The sequence below is a fragment of the Chaetodon auriga genome, chromosome 5 (assembly GCF_051107435.1).
Source record: "Chaetodon auriga isolate fChaAug3 chromosome 5, fChaAug3.hap1, whole genome shotgun sequence".
NCBI classification, from domain to species: domain Eukaryota; kingdom Metazoa; phylum Chordata; class Actinopteri; order Chaetodontiformes; family Chaetodontidae; genus Chaetodon; species Chaetodon auriga.
The window spans coordinates 5,395,578-5,413,448 of record NC_135078.1 but is presented as its reverse complement, the minus strand read 5'-3'; the positions used below and the strand labels follow the sequence as shown (position 1 = coordinate 5,413,448).

The window sequence follows — 17,871 nt, the reverse complement described above, 5'->3', positions numbered from 1 at the left end:
ATTTTCTTTTTTTTTTTTTTTTTTCCAAGTGCCTGCCCTTTTCCAAACAGTTTCCACACATGACTTCCCAGATGGTTCTGTGTAACAAACCATCTGATGTGTCAGGTTAGCATAAATGGACCTCCTGGACTGAGCAATTCAGGCGGAAGTAAAATGACTGATTCCAATAAAAAGAAGAACAGAAAACATCTTCTAAAGATGGGAATCTCAGAAGAATAAACACGTCTGCGGATAATCACTTGGGTGAGCACATGGCCAGCTTTCTAAGTGTGTAACCTATTTTTGAATGCATCAGTAATGTCATAAGCATGCCAAGTATATCCAACAAGTGGTGTCAACAACTGATGCAACTTGAAGCAAGAGGATTAGCTTTACACTGAGTCAACAAGTAATGCATTACAGTAACTCTTCGTAACTTACATCTGTATTTGCACTTTTTAAAAGCACTTTCGTCATTTACAGTTGCTACACTTTAAGAGAAAAGTAATATAGATAATTATTATTATTGTAACCTATTATTTTGTTACTACTATAGCCCAGTTTATTCAGAGGGTTCATTCAATTTCAATCCTATTTGATCATTTAAAAAAATGTGCTTCTCACAGTTTAAATGTAGGTTTTTTATCTCTCTGTCCACCAAAGTTCCACATCTGTTGTCCTATTTAGGGAGACTGATCTAGCATTTCAGTGTCAAAGCACAGGCTGTGTTTAAATGTTTAAACTTGTTTATACGCTTACAGATTTTAATATTTCTTCAACAGCAAAAACATAAATGTCACGTGTAAAAGCTGAAACTTAACACAAAATGTTGTTAAAAATTAACAGTAGCAGGTAAATCCAATTAAATAATGAGGATGTGTGCACTGCCCCTTTAAGACTGTAGTCAAAACAAAGCGTGGACTGGCCGGCCGCACGGAAGTGGTTTTGTTTCGGTGGTTACCAACATCAGTATGTGAGAAATGAGGGGTGCTACGTATTTAACAATCAGTTAGCCCTCTTAAAAGCGTTTTTCATTTCAGAAAAATATCTTATTTTCATTTATGTTATTTTCTTATCGCCTGAAATAAACGAAGGATAGCTAGCTAGCGTGTTAGCTAGCTTTACTAATACAGCAACCATGCCGCCCTACTCTGAACTGAGGAAAACCAACCACTTCTACTACTTCATCAAATTTACCTTAAATGTCTACTCAATGCTCTTCTCGGTAAGTTTCTCGTCCATTTATTGACATCAGCATTCCATGTGCCATAGTAAGTTTCTCTGAGCTGCAACAGTGTCTGCTAACGGTAGTAGCCGCGAACCACCCAATAGCAGTGAGTCGTCTCTCCAAACTTCATTTAAAACACTTGCATGTACCATCTGCACGTACACACTCATACATACTCATGTTTTGGAACATAATTTCAGGCATATTGCAAATCTATACAATCTACTCTACAATTCGGCATATACCTCAAACAACGGCCATCGCTCTTGTAATAGCAATTTCAATTTTAAATCACGGTTTCGTTTTAAACCGGTGAACTTCCACCTAAATAGCGTTACGGCGTGAAACGGGTTACAACCGAGTTTTTATTGAAATTATGTAAGAGGTGGCTGTAGTAACTAGAAATTAAGGTATGAATTTGGGTTACAGTTTTGTGTATTTGTTGTTAAGCAATGCAATATTAAGGTGCTCTATTTTCCAATGGGATTCGGTGTGGAATTCTGTGGATACAAGCTAGCAGGTGAATGGTTAGCTTACAAGATGGGACATTACCACTTCAGGCACAATGCATCCTGTTAGATTTTAATGTGTTGTTAATACATGGATTGTGAGCAATCTGCTAATAAGGCAACATCCTCAGGTATTACTAATTGTATTTCATATAGAAGCGATACACAGCCATCACTGGCTAGCCAACAGATCGGTGGTGCAGGGCGTTGGATCGGTTAAAGGGACGGTAATGTGGGTAAATAGTTTTGCCGACAGAAAATAAGAGCAGGCTGAAAGGCGGTTCATGTTATGATTAAGATGAACCGTACACTTACAGTATTTATGTATTGATAATTTATGCAGTTATACCTTTGATTCCTACCCACTTTACCATTTTAACAGTCGTATAGAGATAATATTATGCTAACTCAGGGTAAAAACATGCTAGGCATCTTAAGAACATGCAGGTAACAAACAGATATTTGGACAGATTTGGTCCAAAATAGCAAAGTGAGGTACAAATTCAAGCAAGGATAACATCTAGCTTGATATATTAGTTCTCCCAACACTTAATAATGCATTTTTATTTTAATAAGCTACACATAGCTAAGAAAATGCAAGGTAATAACTTTGCCAACCTTTGGAGAGTTTGTTTATGTGACGAGGCTCTTTAGCAGCTAAAGAAATGATTTACGCATGGACACAACTTTGGTCGGCTTTTTTTTTTGTTCATGTTGTTAAAGTGGTTGGGTTTTATTTGTGATCCAGCAGTCTCTTAAAAAGCTGGATGAGCCTTGCCAGGCCATTAAGAAGTAAAGATCCTCAGCCTTCACCACCTCACTTACCAACCCCTGTGCTTTTTCCAGCTTCATGCTTCCTCCATCTCACTCCTACACCACTTTCATCTCTGCGAACATTTTCGGAATAATGTTCAATTTGCACCACCACCAATCTGCCCGACTGTCTGTTTGTTGAATTTATACACCCTCAAGCACATTATTGAATAGGATTCCAAAACATCAGTAGTTTGAATCCATTAGCAGTCCAGAGTCCCTTTCATATGATCTGTCTGTGCTATCTCTCGCTTTTACTGCTGTGATATAGGACAGTGTGGCCCAGTGCAGCTCAGAAGCAAGCTCTTTTGCTCCAAGCTAACCGTGTAGACTTAATTAAGGCTATCTTTGCTGTTACAATGTTACGTTTGGTTAAATCAGGATTCTTATGACAGCAATAAAGCTGCAGGTGTGCAATGTGAATTACTCTGCCTGATCCAGTGGGATATGAATAGGTTTTTCTGAATACTCAGTGTTAGTTACAATCATATTACATAAGCAATTACATTTAGTATTGTATGAGAGTATTTAAACAGAATAATTGCTAGCTTCAGAAGCCACCCTTACTGTAAACCAGGCTGGGACATGCACAGTGTCGTGGTTAGGCTTTTTCCTGGGTCAGTGTGTCTTTGCACAGTGCTACTGTTGAGCAGTTGTTGGCACTGTCAGAACCCATTGGGATCGAGCTAACAAAGCCAGAGACTGCAACCCATCCTGTCTGTCCAATATCCTGGAATGACCGATAGTATGCTAGCAATTCCAGTTTATTTTTGTTTTGTTTTGTTTTTGCCAGCATGATATCAGACTCCTTTCTGCAAAGGCTGTCACTCATTCTTATCTTCATTATGCGGCAGGGGAAGGTAGGAAGGCTGACATTGGATGTTGGAACCAAGCCAAATGTATCTGCCAGTGGTTTATGGAGGGTTGTGAGCAGTAAATGGAGTTGAAGTAGATGGACCCTGCTCTTAAGGTAGATTGCCTGTGTTTCCAATTGAAAATCAATAGTAGACAAGCAAACACTGTGTTACTTCTGTTTTCGTAGCACTTGCATTAGTTAGATATAAACACAGGTGTGACACTCTTTTCATAATTTGTAATGTGCTCTGAAGATATTTTACAGTTTTCGCCGTGCACAAACGGGTGGACATGGATCATTTTGCTTATCATTTTAATGTAATCTTTATGACTGTCGTTCACTGTGAAGCACTGCATTCTAGCGCACTGATCAGGTAGATGCAAAGGTGGTAAAAGTGGTGAAAGTAACTAAGTACATTTACTCAAACCTATCCAATATTTCACAACAAAGCAAAGACTAGTGAAGAAAAAAAAAGAAAGATAAGACTTCATTTATCCCACACCAGAGAAATGAAAAAAACAAACAATCAACAGAAACAAAGTTTTGCTGCTTGCGTATCTTCTTTTCTGCCCCATTAATCTCATGACCAGATTTCTGTTGTGGCCCATTGGATGAGGCAGACACCAAGGTTGGGACCCACTGTACTAAACTGCATCACTATACATTACATAGTAAAAAGTAGCTCCACCTCTAACCAGCTCCAATAGAACAATGATTCTTAAACCTGCGGTCCAGAACTTTTGTCTCCCCCTTTTGCCAAGAAGAGAAATTACTGTCAACATGCTTACTACTGTACATGCCTACTTCAGTTGCTGTAGTCTACTCACTGTGGTTGTGATAATGCAGTCATGTTATGCCAGCACCACATATTTTTCTATTTTCTGTGGCCCTAATCATCCTTTCACATCTTGAAGCCTTTACGCAACATGATGTGAACACCAGGGCAGATTGTGCACCAGGAACAAAAGCATTTAAACCTGCCTGTAATGCCTGAAAGATCACTTATTTCAGGAATTCATGTGAGCACTGTGATGTGGTAATAATGACTCCTGAATCAACGCTTGAACAAGACATGATAGTGAGCTGTAAAATCAGGGTATGCTCGTAAGTATTACATAATACATACCCAAAATATCTGAACAGAACATTTCTGGCCATGTGTTACTGGTGCAACAATTTATTCAAATGAAAGAAGCCAGAAGTGGGCAAACTGATGCACTGATGTCATTGCCTCCCCCATCTTAATGGTGGTGTTAATCCCAATACAGTAAGACCAAAATCAAAAACGACAAGAGTCATGTGGCAAGAAATAAGTCATTAATCACGCTTTCAATTTCGCGTTGCTCTTATGTTTAAACAAATATAACTTTGTATTCCCTGGTGCCACCATGATGCCATCACAGGTTTGTTGCACATCCAATCCGGCATTTTGGACTTCTGCCACGGCCTGTCCCATCCTCTTCATTCACTGCATGATTTCACAGAGTGGGTACAGTTGCATTTTTTATGGACTGGAGCTTTGTCCTGCTTTAAGATGCAAAAATATCCACTTTCATTAGGCTTGATTTCAATGACACATTTCATTGTCTAATAAAAGTACAAATGATGTTTATGAGGCTTTCCCACACTAATGAAAGTAAAATTCTGATGGGAATGGTGATAGTTTCCTGAATTCCTGAAAGAATGTAAAAAAAAAAAAAAAAAAGTGATATGTTTTGGCTTTTATCAGTTGAAAATAAAATTGTCCATATCAGCCTTTAAACTTGTGTGTCAAACTGTTGTTTGGCTACCAAAACTGGTAGTAGAGTAGGGAAACTGACCAGCGACGTTCAGCACCAGAAGGTCTCTTCATATCCGTCCAAAACCAACTGTTACATTTTTATGATGCATATATTAACCCAGAATGGTCTCTTGAGATTGACATTTCATTTTCAAACAAGAGAGGAAATGGCATGATCATTAATAAAACAAGAAGCAGGAGGAAGGATAAAGGCAACAAAATGAAAGTGCTTAAAAACACAATTTTCTCAAGGAAATATATATTTAAGGAACTGTTTAGTGTCTGTTTCAATGTCCAAAAAGATGTATGAGATATAACACAGTATATAGCTCAAAAAACGAATCACTGTTCTTGATACTGAGGCTTTTCAAGGTTTTTTAGCTCATGAACCCCCTCTGTCTCGCTCTCTCTCCCTCCAGCTGATGGGTCTTTGTGTGCTGTGTGTGGGGGTGTACGCCGAAGTGGAAAGGCAGAAGAATCGAACCCTGGAGGGACTTTTCCTGGCTCCTGCTGTGGTGCTCATCCTGCTGGGCCTGGTGATGTTTACAGTGTCTGTGGTGGGCATGGTCGGATCCCTCAGGGACAACAAGACCCTGCTGCACATGGTAGGGAGAAAAGATGAGGAGGAGGGAGTGGAGCCAATCAGTTTAAAGTTTATTGTACACACACACACACACACACACACACACACACACACACAAACCATGAATAAAAACAGAATACAATCATTTGCAAACAAACCACAGTTTTACAAAGTGCTCCTGAGCTCATGTATTCATATCCTTTATACAATCATGTGTTCACAAAGTAGTGAACCTCTCTCCATCCTCGCTTGGGAACGAATGAGGCTTTCCAGGATGCTCCTTTCATACCCAACCATGATACTATCACCTTTTACCAATGAACCTGTTTAATGTTAATGTTTAATGTTCCAAACAGGTGTTTTTGGAGCATTCCACATCTTTCCCAGTCTTTAGTTGCTCCTGTCCAAACTTGTTTGAAACATGTTGCTGCATCAAATTCAGAATAAGCAAAAATCAATGAAGCTGATGAGGCATAACATTAAATATATTGTCTTTGTATTGTTTTCAATTAAGTGAATGTCAAAAAGGATCAGCAAATGATCACATTCTGTATTTATTTATCTGGGTAAGGGTGCCTCTACATACGTGTGTATATTTGTGTGTAAATACATAAATTACAAACACATCAAAACTTAAAAATATTGAGCGTGTTTAAAGTTTGCACAACAGCAGCCGCGGTGCATAACACAGTTTAGTCACTCAGATCACTCAGGATGCATCTTTTCCACCTCAAATGAAAAAGCACAGCTGTTGGTTTTGTCAGAGAAAAAGAGCTCTAAGGGAGCTTGGATATATTGTTTTGGTTGCCATGCAACAATCTAATTAGCCTGAGGAGAGGAAAAGGATGATCATTTCATACTGAGGAAGCCATAAAGTTAATGTTAATCACTGGGAAACATATACAGTCCATTATGTTCCTTCATGCACTGCTTCTTTCAGCACTGGTCACTTTAACTCAGCGACGTTTGCTCAGTTTGACTCCTTTTCTTGTTGGGATGTCTCAGTCATGCTGTTTTTTCGGCCCGGTCATTTAATATTGGGTATCTTCCCATATAGAGTTCAGTACAGTGCTCTTATTTGCCGAAATGACACAGCTGCCCAGTCCACACTCAAGCCACAGCCTGAAAATGATAGAACACTTTATTGTTCACAAGCTACTTAATTTAAATACTGAAGGTCCAGGTTGAAAATGATAAAGTTCATGTGTTCATATCAAGTGGGACAATGCTGCTAATAAGCATTAGCATCTGGTATTAAGTTAGCAAATCCATGTATTTTATAAACCTAAGCTACTCATGCAGGAGCACCCGTATGTTTTCACATTGGTATGCATTCATTTTCACTCGCATATGCAGTGAAGTGCTGCACTGTAGAGGTCGAATATGGAGGAGCTCTGCACACCCAGCGCGCTGTAGACTGCTTTTAGAGGACAGTAAAGGATCAGCATTTGATCAGGTTTATTTTATTTGAAATTGATCCATTAAAATAGTCCTGGATTGGCTCAGGACGTGTGCAGTTTATCAGTGTGCTGTGCTTTGTGTCTGTCGTATTGGAAAGGAGCAACTGTAATGTGGATTTGTATTTGATAGAAGTTTTCTGTGTGTGTTGTTGCGCCACAGCTGAATATTATGAATGTGTTATCTTTCTCTCTCTGCAGTTCCTCTGTGTTCTCTGTGTGCTGCTGCTTCTCCAGGCAATCGCGCTCACCACGGCTCTCATCTTTGAAAAGAAGGTATGTTTGTCTCTGTGTCACATGCTCACCTGCCCTTTACATTTTATTGTATTACGCGTCACTCATAGCCTCCAGCCAAAGTCAGGTCACAGTGACCACCTCTCCTCTGTGTTTCTGCCTCTCTCCTTTTCTTCTAGACGTCTGCCTTGTTTCAGAGTAGTATACGAGAAGGGATTAAACACTACTACGATGATCTGGACTTCAAAAACATCTTGGACTATGTGCAACAAAAGGTAGTATGATCACATGATGACAATATGACTAATAACTGTTAAAATAAGCTGTAAAATCTGGAGGGATTGTTTGATATTGTTGTGTTACAGAGGTGTTTGTCTGTCTGGGTGGACTGGGTAGAGCTGCACAATCAATGCAGGGAAGAACGTTGGCGACTGTTTGATTGTTGCAGCCTGCAGCTACTAAATCTGTCAAGAGAATAAATGAATAAATCCAAAGTACTGCGAGTGGATATTCTGGAAATGTTTCACGTGCTCTCATCTGAGTGGTATCAGCAGACCTGATGTCAGTGTTTCCGCAGCTGAGGCATATACTGTGCAGGCTCGGTGTCTTTGAACTTGAAGCTCAAAACAGATTTGCTGTAATGGATATGTGATCTTTGACCATGAGCTCGGAAAGTAGTCTCTTGCCTCTCAACTGCATACTGTGAGAACGTAGTTAGGAGCCTTTCCTTTCCTGTTTTCAACACCTCCATCAATAGTGAGCAAGAAATCCTGCTTCCTGTCTTGTGTCTGTCCTTTCTTTGGTTTTTTCCCCACCGCTTGTAGAAATGTCTGATCTGCACAGTCAGTGTGGTTTGTGGTGTAACAGCATGCAGCCAAAATGAGGCCATCACAGGGACAGAGATGTCCTTCAACAAACCGGACGCTTCATTGAATTTTCCCTGTGAAGAACTTTGAAATGGCAGCCTTTAATGGATTGTCAGAATCTCTGCAGTCTTCACCTGAGCGGCTGTTTTGACATCTCCACATCAGCTCGAGTGTGCTGTGTGTGAGAGGGCAGCGCGGTGAGTGAGCTGAGGCTCCACTGTGGAGCTGGAACAGGTGTGGGTCGTACAACAGAAGCTGCAACTCAGTGGGCTGTTTCATTGAAGAGACGAGCCTGCTCGGGTCATAACTGCCCTGTCTTTGTATCATCCTGTTTTCCAGTTTTCATGCTGTGGAGGAGACGAGTACAAGGACTGGGGAGTCAACCAGTACCATTTCTGCAATGGTACTGGCCCACTAGCTTGTGGGGTTCCATATACCTGCTGTGTTCGCCGCAAGGTGAGTGCTGGCAACACACACACACACACATTGAACAAACAGGCCAAATGCTTCCACACATCATCAAGGGAGGGAAAACTGATACTGTTTGATTTAACAGGGAAAATCCCTGCATATGCTTTGCTGCATTTGTGTTAGCATGGTCACCAAAACGTCTCGCATAATGAGGTGGTTATGGCTTTGTTACTGATTCAGAGTGAGCAGGTGATTTAAAAGTGGTTACCTTTGGGATTCATTTTAAAATCAGACGTGCAGACAGGCTTTTTGGCCGCTCTGAGTCAAACCATGATTTGTGTTTTGTCGTACCTGAGCTGTACCGTGCACCCAGCCGCCTCCTAGCGTGCTGCAGTGAGATGGGCATCATCATCATCATCATTCAGAGGTGACTCAGCAACGTGCTTCGGAGTAGATGCCAAACAAAATCGTAGCTTGAAAACTCATGATGATAAGTAGCTGGCTATCAACAAGAACGGCACAGTACAGGAGTAAACAGCACCACGGAGGCTTCGGCTTTTCAACTTTAACTTCAACTTCATTCATGAGCAGAATTAGCAGACATTAATACCATGTAATCTGGAAATGGGCCTGCTGCAGAAAGGCGTCCTGCTTTACCAAAGCAATGACAGACACTATCTACACAACACAGACGTAATTGATCAAGCGAGAGAAGCGTCTCGAACAGGAGACACGCTGTGATTCAAAGGTACATGGCCTTTGAAAGTTTCCTCTCTTTAAATGAAATGTTGGTCCCTCGTGGCCCCCTCCACTCTCCACACACCCGCTGTGACTGCTGTCCCTTCGCTCAAAGCACTGATACTGTCTCTGGAAGCAGTGGAGCAGTGCTGGAGAAACGAGTGGCAGACTCACACACACAGATAGAGGAGTTGATTAGAAAAGCTGAACATTGGCTTTTCTTTTCTTCATAGGGTTCTTGCTGTTATCAGGTCCTTCCTGTCATGGCTGCAGCCATTTTGCAAATGCTTAAGTTCACGCTCTGGCTGGCAGCGGACAGGAACACCCCCTTGTGTGGAGCATTACTCTCACGTATGTCTCCGTGGAGCGGTCTCTGGTCGCTTCAACTCATTTAAAGTCTCGTCTCTGACTCTCTCAATCTTCGCTCTTTGCACAGGTTGGAGAGGTTATCAACACTCTATGTGGCTACAAGACTCTGGATAAAGAGGTAAGAGGAACAACTATTGGATATAAAATATGTATGCCTGTGAGAATATTTCACATTTGGTCAGATACTGAATTGGTGACACTAATCTTGGGTGTCCACCTTGAAACTGGGGATTGTATAGATGACATATCGAGACATATATGAATCTGGACAGATATGGATGTCAACTACAGCCTGACTGGTAGGCTGCGATTCTAGTTTGGGAATTACATTACAGTAAGTAGCCCATGTTTAAAAACTGATGAGAACTGTGAATAATACCAGTAATTAACCATTAGAAGCAAAAAATGGAACATTCGTGAACAACTTGACTTCATTTATTTCATGTTGTGTCACCAGTCAGCGTTCAGTCAGTGGCACCATCATCATAACCCAATGAACAAAGAGCAGGTGTGACATCATCCCTGTTGAATAGGATGTTATTCATGTCTCATTTAGTGTTTTATGGCCATGAAGGAATATCCAGAGCAAAGCTGATCATCACAAGTTTTTCTGGCTTTTTATTGTCTCAAAGTCTTTTCCGTTAGGCTCCTTTATGCCCTGTTTCCTGGCCAGGGAAGTTCTTTTATGACTGAAAAACATTACTGACAGAATATTAAGTTAATTTACTGTCTAATTTCTTCATTTACAAACTTTAACAATCATGGTGCGTTGTTCCTAGATGGCAGGAAGTGGCAAACAGATTCTAATTGACTCTGGAGACCTCACAGAGACTGCAAATCAGTGAATAGCTGAAACGTAAATACCTTCCACTGTGTGTGACGACTTTGGACTGTTCGAACTTCACTGGTTCACCTTGCTAGGGTTTTTTGTTTTGTTTTTTAGCGGCAGTGGCTGTTCACTTTGAGTTTAAAACTGAGACTTTCCTCTTGTTGTCCTCCTCTGGTCTGTGTATCAGCGTGAAATCCTGCATGAGGTGATCCATGTGCGAGGCTGCATCCATGCAGTCAACCTCTGGATGAGTGACAACATTGGAATAACCATTGCACTCTGCTGCGCCATTGGGCTGCCTCAGGTAATTGAAAACTCAGCACCGACTCACTGAAACTGAACTGGGTTTAAAGCTTTCCAACCAAGTGCACTTCTCCTGATCTGTTAACTCCCCACTCTCTGCAAGCTAATTCACATTTTCAGCATTTCTTGGCAAATAATTCACATTTTCTATGCTGTATAAAAATCCTGATTTAGCAGTTACTTAAAAGCCCTGTAGCTCCACCCTCACCGCTGCTTTTTTGTTTATTGGTTTATTCAGAGTTTATTTATATTGAACATGTCACATGTCCAAATTGCACCAAAACTTTGCACTGCACGCCCTTTGTTCCATAGCAATACACCCACCAGGTGTGACGTAGATCAGATGAACGGTTCTGGAGATGTGTGAAGGACAGTCAGTGCATACATACATTCCTTCCTTGCTTTTGATCTGAATCCTCCAAATTAAAATGCTCACAGATCTTCCCATGCATACGTTTAGACTTGTCACAGCCCCCTTAAAGTCATTCCAGTAATTACTTTTCGAAAACAGCTGCATAAATGAAATTAGTTTCTTTCCAGCACCACTGCTCCAGAATAAATTGTAGCTCATACAAGGTGCGAGAAACTTAGTCCAATTAAATTAAACACCAACTGTTGCAGCCTTGGCGCCCTCACACCTCTGTTTTCTGGAAGAAAAGTCCAGTTTTCACCTTTTTTCCAGTCCTAATCTTGGTCAATCACAATCTTAGTTAACAGACATGATTCCATTCCTTATTTTCACTTCCAGAACCAGACGCTTTGAGAGTATCTGCTTTAACAAGGTCTCATGTCTCCCCGCAGCTGCTGGGCATCATCCTGAGCTGCGTCTTCTGGAACCTGCTGGTGGACATGAGCGAGTCGGCCGACATGGTGGACTTCAAGCTGAAGAAGGCGGAGGTTGAGTACAGTGAGCTGGACCTGGCCGGCGCCGGCTGGTGTATGTGCCTGCCGAGGGACGGCGGCTACCTGCCCGTCCCCGCCTCTGAACCCGATCTCGACCCCATTGACATTCACCTGGAGAAGCTCAAGAAGCAGCCACCTCGCACGCACGCTCAGCTCCGAGAGCTGCAGCAGTCCAGATCGGCCACTGGGCTTGACGAGGTAGACGTTGGCCGGAAGCAGAAAAGGGAACACTGAGTGGTCTTTTTGCCCTTTCTTGCCTTTTGGGTTTTTTGCCTTTTTTCTGTCATTGTGATCATTGCATTTGTTGGAGTTGTGTTGCACTACTTGATGGTTGAACCTGTCAGTCATTGGATGAAGAGAAATTCGGTCAGATAAAGGGATCATGAGTACTTTGGCACACTGTGGATGATTTTTTTACAACAAAAGTTGAAGGAACAAAATGCAACATTGGCTTTTTAATAAAAAAAAAAATCTTTTGTCTTGTTTGTGACAGTTGATATTCAAGGATTTATGGCATTACATCATATTTTATTTCATTTCTTTAGCCTTTGAAATTGAGCTGTGTCTCATGTGCTAAAGCTTACCTCAGGCTGTTTTGAAAATAGCCCAGTAGTCAGAGGACAGTACTATGTGGTGTATAAATTAATGGTAGCTTGAAAAGACGTTTTTCAGTGTCGGAGAAATAGGAATAGCCAAGTCTTGCGTGTAGCGTCTGTGACGGATGTATACAGTTTGTGTATTATTTGGTTTTTATTATGATTTTGATTTGATTTTGTGCAATCGGTGTACATTGTAAGACTGATAGTTGTGGAATAACATGGGATGCATGTTTTGTACTGTATATGAAGTAAGCTAAATGAAAAAATGAGAAAAAAAAACAGAAAAACTCGGTTTACATGTTAGGCTCTCATCAGGGGGGCTTCAGTCTATTCCATTTTTAACTAAACTTTTTATTCCATCTTTTAAAGGAACAACTAAAGGGATTATCCAGACGACATATCCAGTGAAAAGCTACTTATATGATGGTTTTTGTATCTAAGTTATGCACTGTTTTGAGCTTCCCCCTAGCTCCTGCCTTGTATCAGCACTACTGTTCTTGTTAATAAAGCTGAATTTGTCTACTGATTTTTGTGCTGAGTCTTTGTTATGGAGGATGTCGTATGTTTTTCCTTCTACCAGAGAGGATTACTTGACAGCTTCTCGCTCACGCTTGGTCAAACAAACTTACTCACTGTTTGTTCTTGAGCTCTAACAAATATATTGAATGCATTTCCTTTCTCATAGAACATTTTCCAAACTTATTTTAAAGTATTTTAAACCCAGCATGTTTAAATCCACGTTGACTAGCTTGCAGTCTTCTTCCCCACCTTTGTTGGCACATTGCTGCATATCTTGATGTTTAGAGCAGTGGAATAGTGTAAAACCATAGTGTGTATCACAGGGACCCACTCCAAAAAAAAAAAAAAAACCCATGAAACTTAATGGGTTTAAATCCCACCAAAAATTGTAAATGCTAATTTTTCTTAATCTATTGCCATTATTTTGTCATAAAAAAAGTAAAAACTGACACAAATCATAGAACACTCCTGCCCTCTAAAATACCACTCCTCAGGAGGTCAAACAACTGCTGTCATACTTTAAACTGGAACAGAAAATTTGCAGTATGAATACTGTGAAATCTCAAGTATGCAACAGCAACACGCACAAAAACGAACTAGACTTGCAGGTAAATGTATGGGGATCCAAACACTCGAGATCTTGCAGGTTAAGGTGCACTGACGCAGGGCGATCAGGAAGCCGAGCACGTCGCTGAATAAGGCTAAAGCAGGTGCTTTAACAGACTTCTCTTTCCAGGCTCAGACATCCTCCTGCAGGATGCACTGCCAGAATTTGATCCAATCACCAACTGAACTTTTACTGATAAGGTTTGACATTTTGGAAATGATGCTGATGTATATCTTGCCGATAGTTACAGTAGATTAGATGATTGATACGAATTTGGGGGAAGATAGTGGTGTCAGTCTTCTCATATGTCAGCAAGAGAGATAATTCCCAAAATGTCCAAAATTCTTCCTTTAAGTCTGATTTCTTCACCCAGACTTTTCTCAGTAAGTCATTCATTCATTCATTCATTCATCTTCTATACCCGCGTATCCCTTTTGGGGTTGCGGGGGGCTGGAGCCTATCCCAGCTAGCAATTGGCAAGAGGCGGGGTACACCCTGAACCGGTCGCCAGCCGATCGCAGGGCGACATAGACAGACACACAGACAGTCAACCATTCACACTCACACTCACATAGACAGACACACAGACAGTCAACCATTCACACTCACACTCACACCTATGGACAATTTAGAATCACCAATTATCACCTAATGAGCGGGAGGAAGCCGGACCCAGATAGACCGGGATGGACTCCACACACAGGGCAGAGCCCCCCAGTCCTCCGGGCCCAAGGAGTCCCCAGGACGACACCCCAGCGGGCAGGCCAGACACACCTCCCAGCGTGGAGGCCCCCCATGAGGAGACACTGGAGCTAAAACGTAAAAGACAATGGAATAAAAAGACCTGAAACCTAAAAGACAACAGAATAAGAGACCTAAGACCTAAAATAAAATCGAATAAAACGACCGAAAGGCTAAAGACAATAGGCTAGGATAAAACAGGTCTGAATTAAAAGAATAAAAGAAATCAATTAAAAGCCAAACTAAAAAGGTGAGTCTTGAGCCTCCTCTTAAAAACACCAACGGTCTCTGCGGTCCTGATGCCCTCCGGCAGGCTGTTCCAAAGCCTCGGACCATAATGGCTGAATGCCGCCTCCCCGTGGGTTTTGGTCCGAACCTTTGGAACAATTAAAAGGCCAGTGCCAGAGGACCTCAGGTTCCGCGAGGGCTGGTATGGTAAAAGCTGTTCAGACAAATAAGATGGCCCAAGACTGTTAAGACACTTAAAAACTAATAAAAGCACCTTAAAATCGATCCTGAAACACACGGGGAGCCAATGCAGCGATTCTAAAACTGGTGTAACGTACTCCCGCCCTCTGGTCCTCGTCAGCACACGTGCGGCTGAGTTCTGGAGTAATTGCAAGTTATAGATAGTCTTTTTGGGAAGACCAGAGAGCAGGGCATTACAATAATCTAGATGGCAAGAGATAAAAGCATGCATCAGTACCTCCGTGTTAGCCTGAGAGAGAAATGGGCGGACTCTGGCTATATTTTTAAGGTGGTAAAAACCTATCTTTGTTACATTTTTAATATGAGGAATAAAACTAAGCTCAGAGTCGAAAATGACGCCCAGGTTCTTAACGGATTGTGAGGGTGTAAAACCTTGTAGTTTTGGTAAAAGTGTCTCTCTCTTGCCTTCAGGACCAATAACTAAAACCTCCGTTTTATCCTGGTTGAGCTGTAGGAAGTTCTCTGCCATCCATGACTTGATGTCTAAAAAACAGTTTAAAAGGGTATCAATAGGCCCCGTGTCATCAGGAGACACGGCAATGTAAAGCTGTGTATCATCGGCATAACTGTGGAAACTGATGCCGTGTCTCCTGATGACATCCCCAAGGGGAAGCATGTAAAGATTAAGAAGTACTGGACCTAAAATTGACCCTCGGGGCACCCCACACTTCATTTCACGGGTTCCAGAGGAACATGCATCCAAACTTACATAGAAACAGCGGTCTGTGAGATATGAGTAAAACCAATTAAAAACAGTACCAGAGAGGCCCACCAGGTTTCTGAGTCTGTTTAATAAAATGTGGTGATCTACTGTATCAAAAGCAGCACTTAGATCCAGTAGCACCAGGACTGTGAGTTTTTGTGAGTCTGCGTTACACCTGATATCATTTAAAATCTTTAAAAGGGCTGTCTCGGTACTGTAGTTCACACTAAAACCAGACTGATATTTCTCTAAAATGTTATTAGTAGTTAAGAAATAACTTAGTTGGTTAAAGACCAGCTTTTCTAAAATCTTACTTAAAAAGGGTAAGTTGGATACAGGCCTGTAGTTATTAAAAATGCTGGGGTCTAAATTGCTCTTCTTCAGAAGGGGCCTTACCACTGCCGTTTTGAAGGCAGCAGGGAAGACTCCCGTCTGAAGAGAGCAATTCACTATATTTAAAATCTGTTCCTCGAAGAATCCATAAAATGTCTTAAAAAGTGATGTGGGAATTGGATCTAAAAGGCAGGTTGTTGGGTTTACCTGGGAGAAAACTCGACCAAGTGTCCTCGCATCAACCAGGGCAAAACTCTCCAGTGTTTCCTCGGATAAAATCGCCTGCCCAGGTGTGTTAAAAGTTACGTTCTGATGTGATAAAAGACTGGATCTGATATTGTCGATTTTACTTCTGAAGTGGTCTGCAAAGTCCTCGCAGAGGGCGTCTGTTGGTGACTCTCAGTTCTCTGTCTGGTTCTCTCAATACTTAAAAAGGCAATATTAAACACATTGATGAAGTGAGATAAATATGTAGATCCTTTTTAGGGCTGAATTTTCAGGAGGTTGCTCCTTTGACAAAAGCTGATCCCTCCCTGCTCCTTGCCCTGTTTCACATTCTGCCTGCTCCCTGAATGAGACACACCAGCCATGTTAACTCAGTTCCTAAGCAGTGCCTGAATGCACAGCTCTCTCCTGCAGGTCATCTCTCCTCATTCACTTCTCACCTCTCTGCCCCCCAAAACAAGATGGTGATTATGATCAAGAGACAACGGGTGGAATAATTAGGCCATGGCAAGGAGGTAAATTGTGTCAGCTAACAAAAGAAAACACTCAATGGCCTGAGTGCAGGATGTGCACACATCCAAACAAGCTGTAATTATAATAATATGGACATGAATGCTGTTGTTACGGTCAGCGGGGGACACACACGCAGAGACACGCACTCACACCATTTCCATACCTTATCTGTCAGGGAACAGGCTCTGGTATGTGGAGGCTCAGCATCAACATCACTTGTTGCAAAGAGTACATTTTATTGAGCTCAGATAATCATAGACAATTTCCAGGATTCTTCCTGGAAAATTGCTGAAATTACACTGAGCAGACACTGCAGCACCCAGCAGCACATATTGTCAACAACCAACAGCCATATGGTGGAGAGAGCAGCAGAACGACAGACAGATTATGTCATTTTGTTTTTGATCATTACATCTTTCCCACCATTGTCGTTCCCAGTATTAGTACTATCATGGTCAGAATGTGTTTCTTTTAATGGACGAGGGAGAGCAGAGTTCACGAAACACTAAGGTGTGTCTGAATTTCTGCTGCCAGTGACCAACGCAGACTAAATGCATCTATGACTGATGATAACCAAACTCCAGACTCAGTCACGTGCTCATATGAACACTGAAACCATTTTTGCTTGCTGTTATCAATCCTTGGAAACCTTATCATGCTTGAGTAAATGTACATAGTAACTCCACCGCTGATGCACAGTGCATATGAAGCAGCCCGCACAGCAGAGCAGATCCTGGTTCAGTGTCACATGAACACCTGTGGCGGAAGAAGTATTCAGAACACACTCACACATTACAAGTGAAAGTCCCACATTCAAAGTATTCAAGTAGAGAATTATTATTGGCAAAATATACTTAAGTATCAAAGTAAAAGTACACATTAGGCATCAGAGTGGCCCCTTTCAGAGGTAGAAGCATTCTCAAAGTATCTTAATTGCTTTAAATGCTGGTGGGTGGTTTAATCTACAACGATGCATCACACTTTATAAACTGATCCCATGTTTTGTATATGTAATTATGTATTCATATCACTGGTACCCATCTGCCAAGCATCAGTAATGCTGATGAGGTGAGACGAGGTGTGTGGACAGAGCCCAAAGGAGACTAAGACCCACCACAGCCACAGCCTAATTAACCTGCTGCTGTCTGGCAAGCGATACAGAAGTATCTGCTGCTTCACCACCAGAGTACAGAGCAGCTCCTTTCCTCAGGCTGTATCCAAAAACAATAGTTTTTGGTTCTGGGAGTAGCAAAAAGGGAGAATGAGAAATAAATTAACCTTGAA

The 17,871-nt window shown here is 41.6% G+C and overlaps 1 protein-coding gene across 1 annotated transcript; it reads left to right on the top strand.

Moving 5' to 3' along the window:
• The first annotated feature begins 881 nt into the window (after window positions 1-881).
• On the top strand, window positions 882-12,983 carry LOC143321356 (tetraspanin-15). Its single transcript, XM_076731659.1, has 8 exons — window positions 882-1,204; window positions 5,585-5,770; window positions 7,407-7,481; window positions 7,619-7,714; window positions 8,645-8,761; window positions 9,891-9,941; window positions 10,840-10,956; window positions 11,757-12,983. The coding sequence occupies exons 1-8, from the start codon at window positions 1,118-1,120 to the stop codon at window positions 12,090-12,092; spliced, it is 1,065 nt and encodes a 354-aa protein (XP_076587774.1). The 5' UTR covers window positions 882-1,117; the 3' UTR covers window positions 12,093-12,983.
• Window positions 12,984-17,871: the final 4,888 nt, after the last annotated feature.

What these genes read in the sequence shown, in the direction of transcription:
- LOC143321356 (XM_076731659.1), top strand. Translation starts at nt 1,118, where the DNA reads ATGCCGCCCTACTCTGAACTGAGGAAAACCAACCACTTCTACTACTTC. An exon ending in TCTACTCAATGCTCTTCTCG is followed by an intron (nt 1,205 to 5,584) that starts GTAAGTTTCTCG and finishes CTCTCCCTCCAG; the next exon opens with CTGATGGGTCTTTGTGTGCT. An exon ending in GCGCCATTGGGCTGCCTCAG is followed by an intron (nt 10,957 to 11,756) that starts GTAATTGAAAAC and finishes GTCTCCCCGCAG; the next exon opens with CTGCTGGGCATCATCCTGAG.